A 17,689-nucleotide genomic window follows, 5' to 3' on the forward strand; every position below is an offset into this window, starting at 1 on the left:
GACTTTGTACCTCCCACCAGCAGAACTCCACAGGGAGAAGGCTTGTCCAGGCCCTTGGGGCCACCCACCCATGCAACTGGATACATACACTTTGTAAGCACTGGTTTCCAACAGATAAATGTAATCAAGGTTTATATGCTCAGAGAAGCCAACAGGATGGGATTGTTTCACTTGAAAGATCAGAAGAAAATTGTAACTAATGTTGTGGAAAATTACTTTGATATTGCTTTCTTGGTACCGAATCACAATTAGGCTGCTGTGAGAAGTACAGGGAAAGAATAAATGAATAGTAACAAATCAACACAAACAGGCTGTGTCAGGAACACTTTGCTCAGGGAAAGTAACATAAGCATTACTTAAAGTTTTATGACTGTGTTTGATGTGATTTACGTAGAACGTCAAGGTTGCCCATCCCCGGCCACGTGGCGAAGGTGGTCCGACTCCATTTACAGCCAGAAGAACACGGCCCAAGCCCCAAGCGTCCTCCTCACATGGGTCAGCCAAGCCCACGCCGTCCCCAGGTCAGGGGAACAGGAGCCTAAGCTTCGTGTCGTCCTCCACGCCCTGCGGAGACTCGGAACTCCTTCCCCAGCTCCCCACTCCACCCTGGAAATCCCAGCCTCCTGTGGGGTCTGGCCCTACTGGAACTGGAAAAGATCCACATGCGCATGCGCCAGGCAGCTGTGCAGAGGCGCATGCGTGGGCCAGCTACGCAGGGGTGCGCGCGCAGGGGCAGCAGGCTGGAGCGAGGGGCAGGAAGACACGATGCGCAAGCGCTCTGCTTTGCCGGCTGACTGCGGTCTGGCCACCAGACCCCAACTCTCCCCAGGTATATAGCATCTGTCCCTGCAGGGTACCACGGATGGGCGCGTGGCCCCTGCCCAGACGGATGCCACACACGCTCACGCCTTCTCTCCCAGGCTCATCCCACAGAACGCAGACCCTGGACACAAGGACCCTCTGCCCGTGCGTGCGCCAAGCCGCACACACACCAAATCGGGCACCAAAGATCCACCGGTCACCCCATGGATACACCATTCACCCCAAGCCGTATTTAAGGGCCCTTGTTCGGGACCTCATTTCCGCACAGATATGGTACACTGGGGGTTGGGGGGGCTCAGCCCGCCTGACAGCCCTGCCCTACAGGGCCAGCTTCTGCTGGCATAGGGCCGCCGACCACTCTAAAGCGCACGTGAGGCTGTTAAGTCCCCACAGAGGAGCCAGCTCCGTTACACATCCTTGCTTCTCCAGGAGCTGGGGAGAACCCAGACCCACTTCTGACAGCCACCACCCCTGAGGGCCTGGCCCAGGAGTGAGTCAGTACCAGTGACTCACCTGCTGTCTCCTGGGGACCCACCACCCTGGCTGCCTCTTGCTGATTCTTGATGCAAGAATGAACTCATCGGCCTCCCCGCCCAGGGCCTCTGGTAGCAGCTGCCAGGCCCAGGGGCTCCGTTCTAGCCTCCTGATGCTCTTTCTGACTTTCCACCTGATGCCTCCGGGCCTTCAGTCTGTGCATAGGACGGCTGAGCCAGCCAGAGCTGAGGGTGGGGCTAGAGAGGGGGCTGCAGGCCNATCGTTGGATGTTTTAAAAAGAACAGTTGTCTCTTAAATTGAGCAATACATTGTAATATTTACAGCTGAATTGATACGCTATCTGGTCTATGCTTCAAAAGTCAGAAGGAGGGAGGTGCCAGCGGCTGTCGGTGGGGCAGACCCTGAGAGAGCCTGCTGGTACCGGGTGCCTGGAGTCACTGCGTTCTGCTCATCTCTTCTGTGTGTGTGCCAAACCCTCCGTAATAAGAAGTTCATAAACAAAGACCACTCATAAAATTTCAGTTTGTCCAGCCACACATCTGGACTCTGTCTTCTGCGTCCCCAGTGCCAGCAGGCTAGGATATGTTATTCCTGATTCTGGCCTGTTCCCTGTGTCTTCCACTTAGAGGAGGCGCAAGCCTAGTCCCTTGGGTCAAGGAGTGAGTTGCCTGAGGCCTCAGGGTCTGGCAATATTGGAGACCGGAAAATAACTGGAGAGGTGACTTCTCTGATACACACTACACACCAAAATCTCATCTTAGGTGAAAGACAGGTTAACCAGCAGCTATTCACATTTCAAACGGTTTGACTGATTTAAAATATAGCAAACATTTTCTACAAATGGCTTGATTTACAGAAGTTGGCAAGCCCATAAGACTCCATATGATGCACAAGTCAGGTGAGGTTTGCTGACTGGTCCCGGAGAGGTTTGCGTGCTGTTACCACCTAATAACTTAACTGAACGGGAAAAATCTGAGCAACACCCTGACCCTGAGGGACCACAGGCAACTGAAGGCTCCTCTCTTACTCTCAGGCTTGTTTCTGGACCTTCCCCTGCCCACCCTCCCCCTCCCACCTTGGTCAACGCCACCGATGGTGGCTCCCAGACACTGCGTTCCCAGGGAAGTTGCTGGCACTGTGAAAGCCAGAGCAGGCTGTGTGGAATTTCCTCTCCAGGCGGCATCCCCAGTGGCCTTACCCAATCTGGATGACAGGGAAGCCTCCTGACTTTGTACCTCCCACCAGCAGAACTCCACAGGGAGAAGGCTTGTCCAGGCCCTTGGGGCCACCCACCCATGCAACTGGATACATACACTTTGTAAGCACTGGTTTCCAACAGATAAATGTAATCAAGGTTTATATGCTCAGAGAAGCCAACAGGATGGGATTGTTTCACTTGAAAGATCAGAAGAAAATTGTAACTAATGTTGTGGAAAATTACTTTGATATTGCTTTCTTGGTACCGAATCACAATTAGGCTGCTGTGAGAAGTACAGGGAAAGAATAAATGAATAGTAACAAATCAACACAAACAGGCTGTGTCAGGAACACTTTGCTCAGGGAAAGTAACATAAGCATTACTTAAAGTTTTATGACTGTGTTTGATGTGATTTACGTAGAACGTCAAGGTTGCCCATCCCCGGCCACGTGGCGAAGGTGGTCCGACTCCATTTACAGCCAGAAGAACACGGCCCAAGCCCCAAGCGTCCTCCTCACATGGGTCAGCCAAGCCCACGCCGTCCCCAGGTCAGGGGAACAGGAGCCTAAGCTTCGTGTCGTCCTCCACGCCCTGCGGAGACTCGGAACTCCTTCCCCAGCTCCCCACTCCACCCTGGAAATCCCAGCCTCCTGTGGGGTCTGGCCCTACTGGAACTGGAAAAGATCCACATGCGCATGCGCCAGGCAGCTGTGCAGAGGCGCATGCGTGGGCCAGCTACGCAGGGGTGCGCGCGCAGGGGCAGCAGGCTGGAGCGAGGGGCAGGAAGACACGATGCGCAAGCGCTCTGCTTTGCCGGCTGACTGCGGTCTGGCCACCAGACCCCAACTCTCCCCAGGTATATAGCATCTGTCCCTGCAGGGTACCACGGATGGGCGCGTGGCCCCTGCCCAGACGGATGCCACACACGCTCACGCCTTCTCTCCCAGGCTCATCCCACAGAACGCAGACCCTGGACACAAGGACCCTCTGCCCGTGCGTGCGCCAAGCCGCACACACACCAAATCGGGCACCAAAGATCCACCGGTCACCCCATGGATACACCATTCACCCCAAGCCGTATTTAAGGGCCCTTGTTCGGGACCTCATTTCCGCACAGATATGGTACACTGGGGGTTGGGGGGGCTCAGCCCGCCTGACAGCCCTGCCCTACAGGGCCAGCTTCTGCTGGCATAGGGCCGCCGACCACTCTAAAGCGCACGTGAGGCTGTTAAGTCCCCACAGAGGAGCCAGCTCCGTTACACATCCTTGCTTCTCCAGGAGCTGGGGAGAACCCAGACCCACTTCTGACAGCCACCACCCCTGAGGGCCTGGCCCAGGAGTGAGTCAGTACCAGTGACTCACCTGCTGTCTCCTGGGGACCCACCACCCTGGCTGCCTCTTGCTGATTCTTGATGCAAGAATGAACTCATCGGCCTCCCCGCCCAGGGCCTCTGGTAGCAGCTGCCAGGCCCAGGGGCTCCGTTCTAGCCTCCTGATGCTCTTTCTGACTTTCCACCTGATGCCTCCGGGCCTTCAGTCTGTGCATAGGACGGCTGAGCCAGCCAGAGCTGAGGGTGGGGCTAGAGAGGGGGCTGCAGGCCCGAGTACCCGGGGCCGCCTCCCTGAGGGCCAGGTGCCCTATGCTGGGCCCTGCTCTTCTGTAGGATGGTCCAGGAATCTCTCTGCCTAAACCCACCGCCTCTACTCCTCCATATTGTCTATGTCCTGGAGCACAGGGGTGTGTTCACAGACTTCCCCGCTAAAGGCCCCCAGGCCCACTGCTGAGAGATGAGTGGAGGCTGTGTTTCAGCAGCAGCCACCTTGCCTGAGCTCCCCCTCTCCATATTCTGCCTGAGGCTCCAGAATCATCCTTCCCGCTTTCCCCACGCTGGATCCCACCTGTCCTCAGCAGATCTCTGCAGGTCAGGAAGGGCGCTCCCTCCATGGCTCACAAGGGACACGTGGGATGCAGGCAGCAGGAGGGGGACAGTAGGAGCAAGCTCAGCTTCGCAGAGGCANCTGTGTCTTCCACTTAGAGGAGGCGCAAGCCTAGTCCCTTGGGTCAAGGAGTGAGTTGCCTGAGGCCTCAGGGTCTGGCAATATTGGAGACCGGAAAATAACTGGAGAGGTGACTTCTCTGATACACACTACACACCAAAATCTCATCTTAGGTGAAAGACAGGTTAACCAGCAGCTATTCACATTTCAAACGGTTTGACTGATTTAAAATATAGCAAACATTTTCTACAAATGGCTTGATTTACAGAAGTTGGCAAGCCCATAAGACTCCATATGATGCACAAGTCAGGTGAGGTTTGCTGACTGGTCCCGGAGAGGTTTGCGTGCTGTTACCACCTAATAACTTAACTGAACGGGAAAAATCTGAGCAACACCCTGACCCTGAGGGACCACAGGCAACTGAAGGCTCCTCTCTTACTCTCAGGCTTGTTTCTGGACCTTCCCCTGCCCACCCTCCCCCTCCCACCTTGGTCAACGCCACCGATGGTGGCTCCCAGACACTGCGTTCCCAGGGAAGTTGCTGGCACTGTGAAAGCCAGAGCAGGCTGTGTGGAATTTCCTCTCCAGGCGGCATCCCCAGTGGCCTTACCCAATCTGGATGACAGGGAAGCCTCCTGACTTTGTACCTCCCACCAGCAGAACTCCACAGGGAGAAGGCTTGTCCAGGCCCTTGGGGCCACCCACCCATGCAACTGGATACATACACTTTGTAAGCACTGGTTTCCAACAGATAAATGTAATCAAGGTTTATATGCTCAGAGAAGCCAACAGGATGGGATTGTTTCACTTGAAAGATCAGAAGAAAATTGTAACTAATGTTGTGGAAAATTACTTTGATATTGCTTTCTTGGTACCGAATCACAATTAGGCTGCTGTGAGAAGTACAGGGAAAGAATAAATGAATAGTAACAAATCAACACAAACAGGCTGTGTCAGGAACACTTTGCTCAGGGAAAGTAACATAAGCATTACTTAAAGTTTTATGACTGTGTTTGATGTGATTTACGTAGAACGTCAAGGTTGCCCATCCCCGGCCACGTGGCGAAGGTGGTCCGACTCCATTTACAGCCAGAAGAACACGGCCCAAGCCCCAAGCGTCCTCCTCACATGGGTCAGCCAAGCCCACGCCGTCCCCAGGTCAGGGGAACAGGAGCCTAAGCTTCGTGTCGTCCTCCACGCCCTGCGGAGACTCGGAACTCCTTCCCCAGCTCCCCACTCCACCCTGGAAATCCCAGCCTCCTGTGGGGTCTGGCCCTACTGGAACTGGAAAAGATCCACATGCGCATGCGCCAGGCAGCTGTGCAGAGGCGCATGCGTGGGCCAGCTACGCAGGGGTGCGCGCGCAGGGGCAGCAGGCTGGAGCGAGGGGCAGGAAGACACGATGCGCAAGCGCTCTGCTTTGCCGGCTGACTGCGGTCTGGCCACCAGACCCCAACTCTCCCCAGGTATATAGCATCTGTCCCTGCAGGGTACCACGGATGGGCGCGTGGCCCCTGCCCAGACGGATGCCACACACGCTCACGCCTTCTCTCCCAGGCTCATCCCACAGAACGCAGACCCTGGACACAAGGACCCTCTGCCCGTGCGTGCGCCAAGCCGCACACACACCAAATCGGGCACCAAAGATCCACCGGTCACCCCATGGATACACCATTCACCCCAAGCCGTATTTAAGGGCCCTTGTTCGGGACCTCATTTCCGCACAGATATGGTACACTGGGGGTTGGGGGGGCTCAGCCCGCCTGACAGCCCTGCCCTACAGGGCCAGCTTCTGCTGGCATAGGGCCGCCGACCACTCTAAAGCGCACGTGAGGCTGTTAAGTCCCCACAGAGGAGCCAGCTCCGTTACACATCCTTGCTTCTCCAGGAGCTGGGGAGAACCCAGACCCACTTCTGACAGCCACCACCCCTGAGGGCCTGGCCCAGGAGTGAGTCAGTACCAGTGACTCACCTGCTGTCTCCTGGGGACCCACCACCCTGGCTGCCTCTTGCTGATTCTTGATGCAAGAATGAACTCATCGGCCTCCCCGCCCAGGGCCTCTGGTAGCAGCTGCCAGGCCCAGGGGCTCCGTTCTAGCCTCCTGATGCTCTTTCTGACTTTCCACCTGATGCCTCCGGGCCTTCAGTCTGTGCATAGGACGGCTGAGCCAGCCAGAGCTGAGGGTGGGGCTAGAGAGGGGGCTGCAGGCCCGAGTACCCGGGGCCGCCTCCCTGAGGGCCAGGTGCCCTATGCTGGGCCCTGCTCTTCTGTAGGATGGTCCAGGAATCTCTCTGCCTAAACCCACCGCCTCTACTCCTCCATATTGTCTATGTCCTGGAGCACAGGGGTGTGTTCACAGACTTCCCCGCTAAAGGCCCCCAGGCCCACTGCTGAGAGATGAGTGGAGGCTGTGTTTCAGCAGCAGGCACCTTGCCTGAGCTCCCCCTCTCCATATTCTGCCTGAGGCTCCAGAATCATCCTTCCCGCTTTCCCCACGCTGGATCCCACCTGTCCTCAGCAGATCTCTGCAGGTCAGGAAGGGCGCTCCCTCCATGGCTCACAAGGGACACGTGGGATGCAGGCAGCAAGGAGGGGGACAGTAGGAGCAAGCTCAGCTTCGCAGAGGCAGGAGGTAACTTGACCCTCTCTGCCCAGGCCAGAGGACCTGGATTCAAGGGGTCCAGGGCTGGCAGAGAAGCAGAGTCCCGTGTGGGGCATGGGCTCAAGGAGAAGCCATTCCCTCTCTCATGTCCCAGACCATGTGGGAGAGGCCCCAAGAGATAACAGAATCCTCTTTAAACCTCAGTTTCACCAAAGACAACAAGTGGATGAGAGCTTGGCTATCATTTCAAGAGGAGGGCGTGGGCCAGAGACCACAGGCTAGAGGTCAGAGGCCAGAGGCTGATGCCCGCCAGCAGGGGGCCAGGCCCCGTCCTCTGCCTGCCAGGACTCTTGGCAGACTTGGCCCCAGGGCAGCCACGGAGGCCTGCCCTTCCGACAGGAAAGCTGGGGCAAGCGGGCAGCAGGGCCGAGCGCAAGGGCTCACCTGGCAGCTGCCGAGGGGCGAGCTCCGTGGGGTCCTGCAGGCTGATGAAGAGGAGGAGGCCTGCGGCTCCGAACAGCAGGATGGATGAGAACATGCAGGCCAGCCGCATGGTTCCGGCTCGCGGGGTCATCCGGGGTTTGCTCCGGGGTCACCTCTCGGGCGTGGGAGGTGCGTTCTTCCCTCATCATCCACAGCAAGCGTCCATCAGGCCACGGTCTACGGGGCAGACGGGGAGAAAGAGGATCCATCACCAAGGCACACAACATCCTGTGTGGTCTGAGGCCCCAGTCCCTGGCTGGGACCAAGCATAATCCCCGATCCGTCCGTCCTTTAGAACTTACTCAGGTATGTCCCTTCCACCTTTCCAAGCCCAAGGAGGCTGAGGGAAGTCTAGTCACCACCTGTAGCTGGGACACCAGCTTCCCAGCAGGGGCTCCTATATTGGCACCCCCAGAGACCCACAGCCAGTAACAGCCCCTGCACTGTCCAGGTTCTCCGAGCTTCCAGAAGAACTGGTGTGCTCCCTATAGAGGGCCTAGGTACAGGCCTAGCAATTTGCGTCCTTGTCCCTTAAAACTGGCCTGGTGGACAGAGAAGCTCCTAGATCTCTCTGCGCTGGCTCCTCTCTGCAGGATGTTGGGGACAGATGTCTCCACAGAGCAAGATGCTTTGGGAAGGAGCCTCCTAGGCCCAGGGGCTACCAGGGACAGAGACTCCCCAACCTGAGCTTCCTCTCATCACCCAGAGCTGTGTCTCCCTAACAGATGAGGGGGCTAGCGGAATAGAGACCCCACTGGATAGTCAGCTGTGTCAGGGGGGAATTGAAGCTCTGGCCAGATCACAGCTAGTCCCACTCTTGAGGCCCTCAGGACTGGAGCTGAGACTGCGTTTGACAGCTCCCCGGCTCAGAGGCTGGTGACAGCATCCCTTGTGTTCCTGCGGATGGACGCCTGTTGCTCTGGTAACTGCCGACCCAGAGCATGCCCAGGTGACTTGCCCCTCACCCTGGGTCCTCTTGAAGGGGAGAGCAAGAAATGCCAAATACCAACAAGTGACTCCAACTGGGCCAGGCTGTGGGCCAAGATGGGGGCACCCGAGGCCATCCGCTCATAGGAAGGATGTAAGTTCCTGCAGTGGGGTGAGGATGGGTGGAGTGGGACAGGTGCTGAAGTGGGATCTGCACAGGAGGCCGTGCTAGACGGGCAGGGATTCCAGGACTCCCCCTTTTAGAGGAGGGCCGCTCTGTCCCCTTGCCTTCAGCCACTCCTGCTAGCCCGGTGCAGAAATACCGCCCTCTCTCGGCCCAAAAGGCCCTGCAGGAGTTTCCCCAGCCCTGACACAGGGCGACTCAGAGGGAGGCTGAGGCCAGGTGGGCGGCTTCCAGCAGCCTCTGAGATCACAGGTGGGTGGCTGGGACCCCAGACCAGATGTGCTGCTTGGCACAAGGACATTTCCCTGCCTGGAGTCTCCTTGGGCACGGCACTTTGGTCAGGGAACCCATTCCTGACCAGGCACCCAGGTGCTGGGGGAGGAAGCCCCAGCCATCATCCCTCTGTGTCCTCATGCTCCTGGGGGGCACGAGGCAGGAAGTGGTAAGAGGAGTCCTTCCCTCCCCAGCCCAGACAAAAATTCCCAAGGTCTAGATTGTTCTCAGCAAAGCTCTGGGGCTGAAGAGTGGTAAATTGCAGGTTTGGGTTTCTCCCCTCTGCAGTCTCTGTAATTATGTTTTCACTCAGTTAACTTTAATTAACCTGCCCCAGGCCTCTATGCACGGAACACGTCTGAGCGCAGGGCTCTCTGGGCTGTGCTGAGCAGGTGGTTCCCACGACCTCCCAGCTTTTCTGTTTGGGAGGCAGCACTGAGCAGGGCTGTTTTGTCTCTGGAACTGGCTCAGTTTGCCATTGGCCCCGACCTCACTGCAACGGCCCCTGCCCCAGAGAAAGACGGCTGCTCCTGCCATCGCCAGGGACACCCCTGCATGGAGCTTGCAGTGGGTAAAAATAGGCAGCTGCATGTCCCCAAAAGCTCAGACCCTGAAGTCCCTCGTGGGACCCTGTGGCTTCTTCCTCCATGGCTGCCTGGGATTGGACTGTCCTGGGGGCCTGGCTCATTGTCCTGCAAAGACACACATGCAGCGGTGCAGGCCCTGGGCCCCACTGAAGGACAAGGTCACTCTCAACAGCCCTTCCTTTCATGATGACAGGCACTATGTGGAGGGGTTGCCCGGGCCAGCCTTGAGGTCTGGGGGAAGGACAGGGGGCGGGGGCGGAGGCCCTCTGCCCCAAAGCAGTTGGCTTACCCCCCGGGAGTTAACCCCCGCGGAAGGGAGCCAGAAGAGTGGGAAGTGTGTCACACACGCGGATTCGGCAAGGACAAGACCCTCAGGGAGCAGGGGAGGCAGCTCAGGGCCCTTCCAGAGCAGATACACAGGCTTTAACACACATACACACGTATGCACACACGGCACACACACACACCATTGACAGTCCCCAGCAAGGCCCCAAGCTGTAAAGAAAGTGCCACAAAGCCCTGATACACGGGCTGCCTGCAGCCGCACCGGCCTCCTGGGTCAGACACGAGGCCGGGAGGCCAATCTGACCTAGGGTGAGGGAAAGAGAGAGGAAGGAGGGGAAAGAGAGCAGCGAGTTTATGGCTAGGGTACACCACTGCTCAGTAATACAGCTAATAAAGTGCCACCCAATCTTGGCCCAAAGGCTCTATTGGATGAAAAAAATAAAAAAGGGGGGGGGCTAGAAGCACGTGCAATCATCATTGCATTGTTTACAGCAGCCAGCACTGCAGACGTGGCTCCAGAAGGACTGGCCAGTGCCCTGCTCTCCCCAGTCTGTCACCCTGTCACACCGTCCAAGCCAGTACAGACTTCCCCTGTCCTGCAGCAGTGACCTGTCCTCGCTTGTTTCTGAACCCACCCCAAGCCCAACCCTCCACGTGGAGCCAGGCTCCAGCAGCCCACGTGCCTGGGAGCCAGGATGAGGCCCACACCCCTGCTCCCAGTCTGGGGGGCAGGGGGAGAAAGCCAGCCCTGGGACCCGCACCTTCACCACACCAGGAGCAGCAACCATTCAAGCGTCCGGTCTCAGAGACCCTCCCTTTGGTTGACCCCCCAGGAGAATACAGCACCTTTTCCATTCTCCATGCGCAGGGAAGCTAGCATCAGAGGCACCCGTGGCTCTCCCTGACTCCCCCCAAGCATCAGACCCCAGCCTTCCCCTCAGACGCCCTCCACTCAGTGTTTGTTCTCACTGCAGACCATCTACCCAGCCAACTCCCTACCATGTGCAAATGGAATCAAAAGGTTAGCATGCCTCCCCTCCTGGGTAACTGGCTTGCAGTGTGGCTGGGTCTTCACTGCCCCAGGAGGGGGCCCACATCACAGAACCCGTAGGAACCTCCTTCCTTTAAAGGTGGAAGGTAGATGGGAGATCACCTGACACTCCAGAGAGTGTGCGTATCTGATCCCCTATTGTTTCCACGAGGGTCCTTGTCTTCAAAGTCACCTGGTATTTTCAAGGGAACAGGGAGATGCTGGTCCAAAGGCTGCTTGTCTCTGTCTCCTGGGAGTCGAGCTGCTGCCTGGGGAGTGGACTCTGTGATCTGTCACAGGCCGGGGCCAGGCTGCCCAGGACCCCGTAAACACACTCACAGGACTCTGCTCCCACCTGGGACTGTTGCGTCCTCACCGCATGCTGCATCACTCTCGGCTCCACTGACAAGTGCCCCCCTCCCCGCCTCCCTGCCTCCCTTCCAGGACCAATAGACAATACAAAAATTCAAATAACCAGGGGCAGAGCCAGGAGGAGTAAGACAAGAAAAATAAACGGCCCACTTAGTTTCCAGAAGGTCCTGTCCTCACAATCCCTAGTTTTCCCAACGGCTTGCTCTCCCTGAGGCCTGAATGGCATCACCAATTTTTACTGTAAGAAAAAAAAAATCCAATTAATCTTGTAAACACCTCCTGGGACACAGGTCAGGGCCAAGGATTCCTCCCATTTCCTTATTTATCTGATTTAAAAATTTGTCTCTTGGGAAAATTCACTTTAGGGCACAAGCAAGGACTTGGGAATTCAGCCAAAACGCACGCACCTCCAGTCACGACAGGCCGGCCGGCGGATGGATGGATGGCTCCAAGGACACGCTTGGCTGCGGCTGCTCCAAGGCCTGGATGCTCCCCCCAGTCACCCAGAGGACCCCCTCTGGCTGTGAGGACCCTCTCCCGTGCCTTACTGGAGGCAGCCGGAGGCGTCCGGCCGTGTGCCCATGGGAACAGCCACTTGGTGTGTGGACCCCGGGCCCCAGAAAGTTCTCTGTCCAGTCAGTCTCCTCCTTGCACGGGCAGGAGCGAACAATGACGTCCCTCCCGGCTGAGGGCTCCAGGAGGAGCTGCTCATCGGGAGAGAGGCTGCTATGGCAACTTGAGGAGAATGGAGCCAGGCACTGCCGTCACCTTGAATCCGGCACCAAGCATTCCACCGTGGCGGCAGAGGGGGCTGCACCTCCGCTCAGCCCCTGCCGAGGCTCCTGCGATGGGGCTGACCTCCCCCCTTCCCTGCTCAGCCTCCTGGCCTCAGTAACTCATTTGCTCCTCACTGAAACGGCGCACACAGCCCAGTCCCCCGAGAACACCACCTCCATCTGTTTTGTCAGACAAGTTCTTCCGTGTGTGCGGCTCTTGCTTGCTTCTGAGATGGGGTTCTTCTTGATTTCAGCTCATTAAAATCCTGCAGCTAATTAAAACCGTTCTAACGGCAGCGGCGGCGGCAGCAAACTCTGGGATGAGTCCCTCCAGTTTTTATGCGTAGGCATAAAGTTGCAGTGCTCTGCGAGGGTGACGAATGGCTGCAAGTGCTCAGACTGAGGTGGGGCTGCAGACCCCTGCCCTGCCTGCCGCGGGAGAGCGCTGACCTGGGTCCTGAAATGCTCAGGGCCCAGCCTCTGCACACCCTAGCCCGCATGAGTGACCCCACTCCTGGGGGAGGCAGTTCACCTCCTCCCCATTACAAGGCAAGGATTCCCTCCAATATTTTCTGCTGGGTGGGAGAAAGGAAGCCCCAAGGCAGAGGCCAAGGCATAAATCAGGCTCAAACAGCCCCGAAGTCTTGTCCCCACAGATCCACTAGGCTACAAGCTTCCCACCACTGCTTACACAAAGAGGCTGAGGGGAAGCCTGCAAACACACAGCTGCAGTAAGGGGTTCCCGAGAGCCTCACCAAGGTGCCACAGCTACAATACCTTTGATTGCTTTCAGGGGTAGGACCACACCATGGATACCATCTCTGCCCCGGACTTCATTTTCGGAGCATTTTATGAGGCAGGATAGGGGATAGTAATTCTGCAGGTAGAGAAACTGAGTCCCACCCTGGCCAAATCTGGGATGGGGATTCAGCCCCCCAATCCCATGAGCAAGTGCCTTTCTCCCACCGTGTGGAGAGTGTTCGCACACCTGCCTCAAACTCTTGGAGCCCCAAGAGCAGTGTCACAGCCTCTCCCCATCTTTGTTTTCCTAGCACCTAGCATAGTGCCTGGCACAGGGCAGATGATCAGCATAACCTGTGCTGCATGTGGTGTGAACAGGGGTTAACAGATGGAGATGTCTGGGCCGTCTGCAGAGAGGCACTCCACAAACCTGGAATTTCTAAAAGGTCATGCATGTTTCAGGGAGCTATGGGTTTGTTTTGATCAGGTCTGGGTTAGAATTAGCTCAAACAGTAGCCCAATCCTGTGAGTAAAGAGGAGGCGAGGAAGTGAGTTCCATTAGAGATCCTGATGGAACCTGGCAGCTCCCACATACCCAACACACACTCACCACCAGGTGCCACATTTGTATCCTCATTTTGGTAGGGCAGATTGCAGATCATGGGGCTTGAAGACTAATACACTCATGGAGGTAAATGCAGATTCTACTGGTATATATACATGTGTATTAATATACATAATATATGTACAAACAAATATACAAGTCATTTAGATGCCATAAAATGGATCACGTTAGGAAACTCCTACACAAAATTAAAGTTTGAATGTGTTGATCAAAGTCAATGGGGGAGGGGAGATAGTAGAGAGGGAGGATCCTAAGTTCACCTCCACCTGTGGACACACCGAGGCATCAACTACATGTGTGACAACTCACTCTGAAAACAACCTGAAGACTAGCCAAACAGATCTTCCCGAGCTAAAGACATCAAGAGAAGGCCATATTGAGAAGCATAGGAGGGGCAGAGACAAAGTTGGGAACCAAACCCTAGGTGTGGTAACGCACAAGCAGGCGGAATATCACAGGCACGGAGGAGTGAGAGGATCAGCCCCACACCAGGCATCCCTGGCCCTGAGGACCTGCACAGAGAAGATGAGCCCCCATGATGTCTGGCTTTGAAAATCAGCAGGGCTTCCCTTCAGAAGAGCTGGAGGTTTATAGGAAACTGATTCTCCAGTCTTAAAGGGCCAGTGCATTATATCACTGGGCCCAAAACCCAGCATAGAAGCAGCAGTTTAAAAAGTGTCTGGGGTATACATGAAGGGGATTTATTGACTAATTCTAGGATATGTGTTGGAGGGTTAGGGATCTGCAAGAGTTTTTTCCAGGAACAGAAAGTGCTGGCAGGTGCTATTTCTCCTGCCCTCCTTTTGCCTTGGTCAGATGCTTGTGGGAGTCAGTTCTGACACACTCTCTATCTACCTTGTTAGCACCTTGCCCTGCCCTGGCATTCCCCCTGAAGCCTAGCCCCACCCAAACCAACGCCCTAGCAGGCACCCCTCCACAGTGGTTCCCACACTGGGCAGCCCCAGCCAGGACCCATGCCTTGCCAGAGTGACTATCAGCTCCCACACCCAACAGGTAGCTCTGGTCAGAACTGGCACATCGCCAGAACAAATCTTGACCCAGGGAGTGAGGGAATGAACCCTACCAACAAGAGCATGGCCCTTTTAGCCCACTGCATGTGAGGCAAGCCAGCCCACCTGTGCTCCTACAGACAGTCAGCCTGAGAATTGGCTCTATCCACCAGTGCACCCCCAGTCATAATTGGCTGGTGCTCTCAGCCCACGTAGGGGAACACCATGTATATACATATATAACACAGAGTCAGACAAAGTGAGGAGGCAGAGGTATAGGATTCAAAGACAAGAACGAGACAAAGCCCTAGAAAACAAGCCAAACAAAACACAGATAAGGAATCTATCTGAGAAAGAATTCAAATTAATGGTTATAGATACTCACCAGACTTGAGAGAAGACTGGAAGAACCCAGTAAGAACTTTAACAAAGAGATAGAAAGTATAAAAAGGAAGCAGTCAAAGCTAAAGAATACAATAACTGAAATGAAAAATACACTAGAAGAATCAACAGCAGATTGGAGGATGCAGAAGAATGGATCAGTGACCAGGAAGTCAGGGTAGTAAAAAACAACTACACTGATACAAGAAAAAGGATTTTTTGGGGCGCCTGGGTGGCACAGCCGTTAAGCGTCTGCCTTCAGCTCAGGGCGTGATCCCAGCGTTATGGGANGTGCAGAAGAATGGATCAGTGACCAGGAAGTCAGGGTAGTAAAAAACAACTAAACTGATACAAGAAAAAGGATTTTTTAAAAAATGAAAGTAAGTTAAGGGACTTCTGGGACAACACCAAGCAAAACAGCATTCGCATTACAGGAGTCCCAGATGGAGAAGAGAGAGAAACAGGGATAGAAANTCGCATTACAGGAGTCTCAGATGGGAGAAGAGAGAGAAACAGGGATAGAAAAATTATTTGAAGAAATAATAATGAAAAACTTCCCTAATTTGGGGAGGAAACAGATATCCAGGTCCAGGAATCCTAGAGAGCTCCAAACAAGATGAACCCAAGGAGGTCCATAACAAGACACATAATAATTAAAATGGCAAAAACTAAAGATAAAGAGAGAATCTTAAAAGCAGCAAGAGAAAAACAGTTACATACAAGGGAAACCCCATAAGGCTATCAGCTGATTTTTCAGCAGAAACTTTGCAGATCAGAACAAAGTGGCATGATGTATTCAAAGTATTGAAAAGAAGAAACTTATAACCAAGAATACTCTACCCAGTAATGTTAAGAATCGAAAGAGAGATAAAGTGTTCCCAGACAAAAGTTAAAGGAGTGCATCAACACTAAACTGGCCTATAAGAAATGTTTAAGGGAATTCTTCAGGTAAAAAAAAAAACAAAAACAAAAACAAAAACAAAATATAACTAGAAGTAAGAAAATTATGAAAGAAAAAATTTAACTGGTAAAAGCAAACACAGTAAAGGTACTAGATCAATCAGTTATAAAGCTAGTATGAAGGTTAAAACATAAAAGCAGTAAAATCAATTATATCTACAAAAATTAGTCAAGGGATACATAAAGTAAAAAGATGTAAAACATGACATCATATACATAAAATGTGGAAGGGGGAGTAAAAATTTGGTGCTTTTAGAATATATTCAAACTTAAATGACCATCAACTTAATATAAACTGCTATACACATAGGATGTTATGTATGAACTTCATAGTAACCACAAACCAAAAACCTATAATCGATACACAAAAAACGAAGAGAAAGGAATACGAGTATAACACTAAAAGTCATCAAACACAAAGGAAAGGAGCAAGAGAAGAAGAAAGGAACAGAGAACTACAAAAGCAATCACAAAAATAATTAACAAATGACCATAAATACATACCTATCAATAATTACTTTAAATGTAACTGGGCTAAATGCTGCAATCAAAAGACATAGGGTGACTAAATGTACAGAAAAATAAACCCATTTATATGCTGCCCACAAGAGACTCATTTCAGACCTAAAGATACATACAGACTGAAACTGAGGGGATGAAAAAAATAGACATTCCACAGAAATGGAAGCAAAAACAAAAACAAAAACAAAGCGAGGGTAGCAATCACACAAAATAGACTTTAAAACAAAGACGGTAGCAAGAGACAAAGAAGGGTGTTGTATAACGATAAAAGGATCAATCAAACAAGAGGATATAACAATTGTAAATATCTATGCACCTAACATAGGAGTACCTAAAAAGCAAATATTAATAGAAATAAAGAGAGAAATTGAGAGTAATACAATAACAGTAGGGGACTTTAACACCCCCACTTACATCAATGGATAGATCATCTAGACAGAAAATCAATAAGGAAACAGCAGTTTTGAATGACACATTACATCAGATGGGCTTAACAGATATATACAGAACATTCCATCTAAAAACAGCAGAATATACATTCCTTTCAAGTGCACATAAAACATTTTCAGGGATAGATCATATGTTAGACCACAAAACAAGTCTCAATAAATTTAAGATTGAAATCATATCAAGCATCTTTTCCAACCACAATGGTGTAAAACTAGAAATCAATTACAAGAAAAAAACTAGAAAAAACACACATGTGTGGAAGCTAAACAATATGGTACTAAACGACTGATAGATTAAAGAGGATATCAAAGAGGAAACAAAAAATACACGGAGACAAATGAAAATGAAAACACAATGGCTCGAAATCTCTGGGACATAGCAAAAGCAGTTCTAAGAGGGGAGTTTATAGTGATAGAGGCCTACCTCCAAATGCAAGAAGAATCTCAATCTAACCTTACCCCTAAAAGAATTAGAAAAAGAAGAGACAAGGCCCAAGGTTGGTAGAAGGAAGGAAATAATACAGATCAGACAGAGCAGTAATAAATGAAATAGAGACCATAAAACAAACAAACAAACAAACCATAGAGAAGACCAATGAACCTATTAGCTGGTTCTTTGAAAAAATTGATAAAGTTTCAACTAGACTCATCAAGAAAAAGAGAGGACTAACATAAGTAAAATCAGAAACAAAAGAGAAGTTACAACCAAGAGCACAGAAATACAAAAGATTATAAAGGACTACTACTACAAAAAAAAAAAGCCAACAAATTGGACAACCTGGAATAGATGGATAGACTGCTAGACACATAAAATCTTCCACAACTGAATCGGGGAGAAATAGGAAATTTGAACTAATTACTAGTAATGAAATTAAATGAGTAATCAAAAAACTCCCAACAAACAAAAGTCCAGAACCAGATGGCTTCACAGGTGAATCTTACCAAACAATTAAGGAAGAGTTAATACC

General features: G+C 52.6%; 1 protein-coding gene across 2 annotated transcripts in view; it reads right to left on the reverse strand.

Moving 5' to 3' along the window:
- The window catches only part of CHST8 (carbohydrate sulfotransferase 8), a 142,875-nt gene that overhangs the window by 70,079 nt on the left and 55,107 nt on the right, over positions 1 to 17,689 (reverse strand). Inside the window, exons 1-2 of one of the 2 annotated variants that reach the window (XM_034639201.1) lie at positions 11,665 to 11,912; positions 7,561 to 7,776 (exon numbers count right to left, since the gene is read on the reverse strand). In XM_034639201.1, coding sequence (XP_034495092.1) covers positions 7,561 to 7,690 — 130 coding nt within the window. In that variant the 5' untranslated portion in view covers positions 7,691 to 7,776; positions 11,665 to 11,912. Of the gene's footprint in view, positions 1 to 7,560; positions 7,777 to 11,664; positions 11,913 to 17,689 lie in introns of those variants that run through there. The other variant, XM_034639200.1, reaches the window with a different exon arrangement.

The sequence above is a fragment of the Ailuropoda melanoleuca genome, chromosome 12 (assembly GCF_002007445.2).
Source record: "Ailuropoda melanoleuca isolate Jingjing chromosome 12, ASM200744v2, whole genome shotgun sequence".
Taxonomy (NCBI): Eukaryota; Metazoa; Chordata; class Mammalia; order Carnivora; family Ursidae; genus Ailuropoda; species Ailuropoda melanoleuca.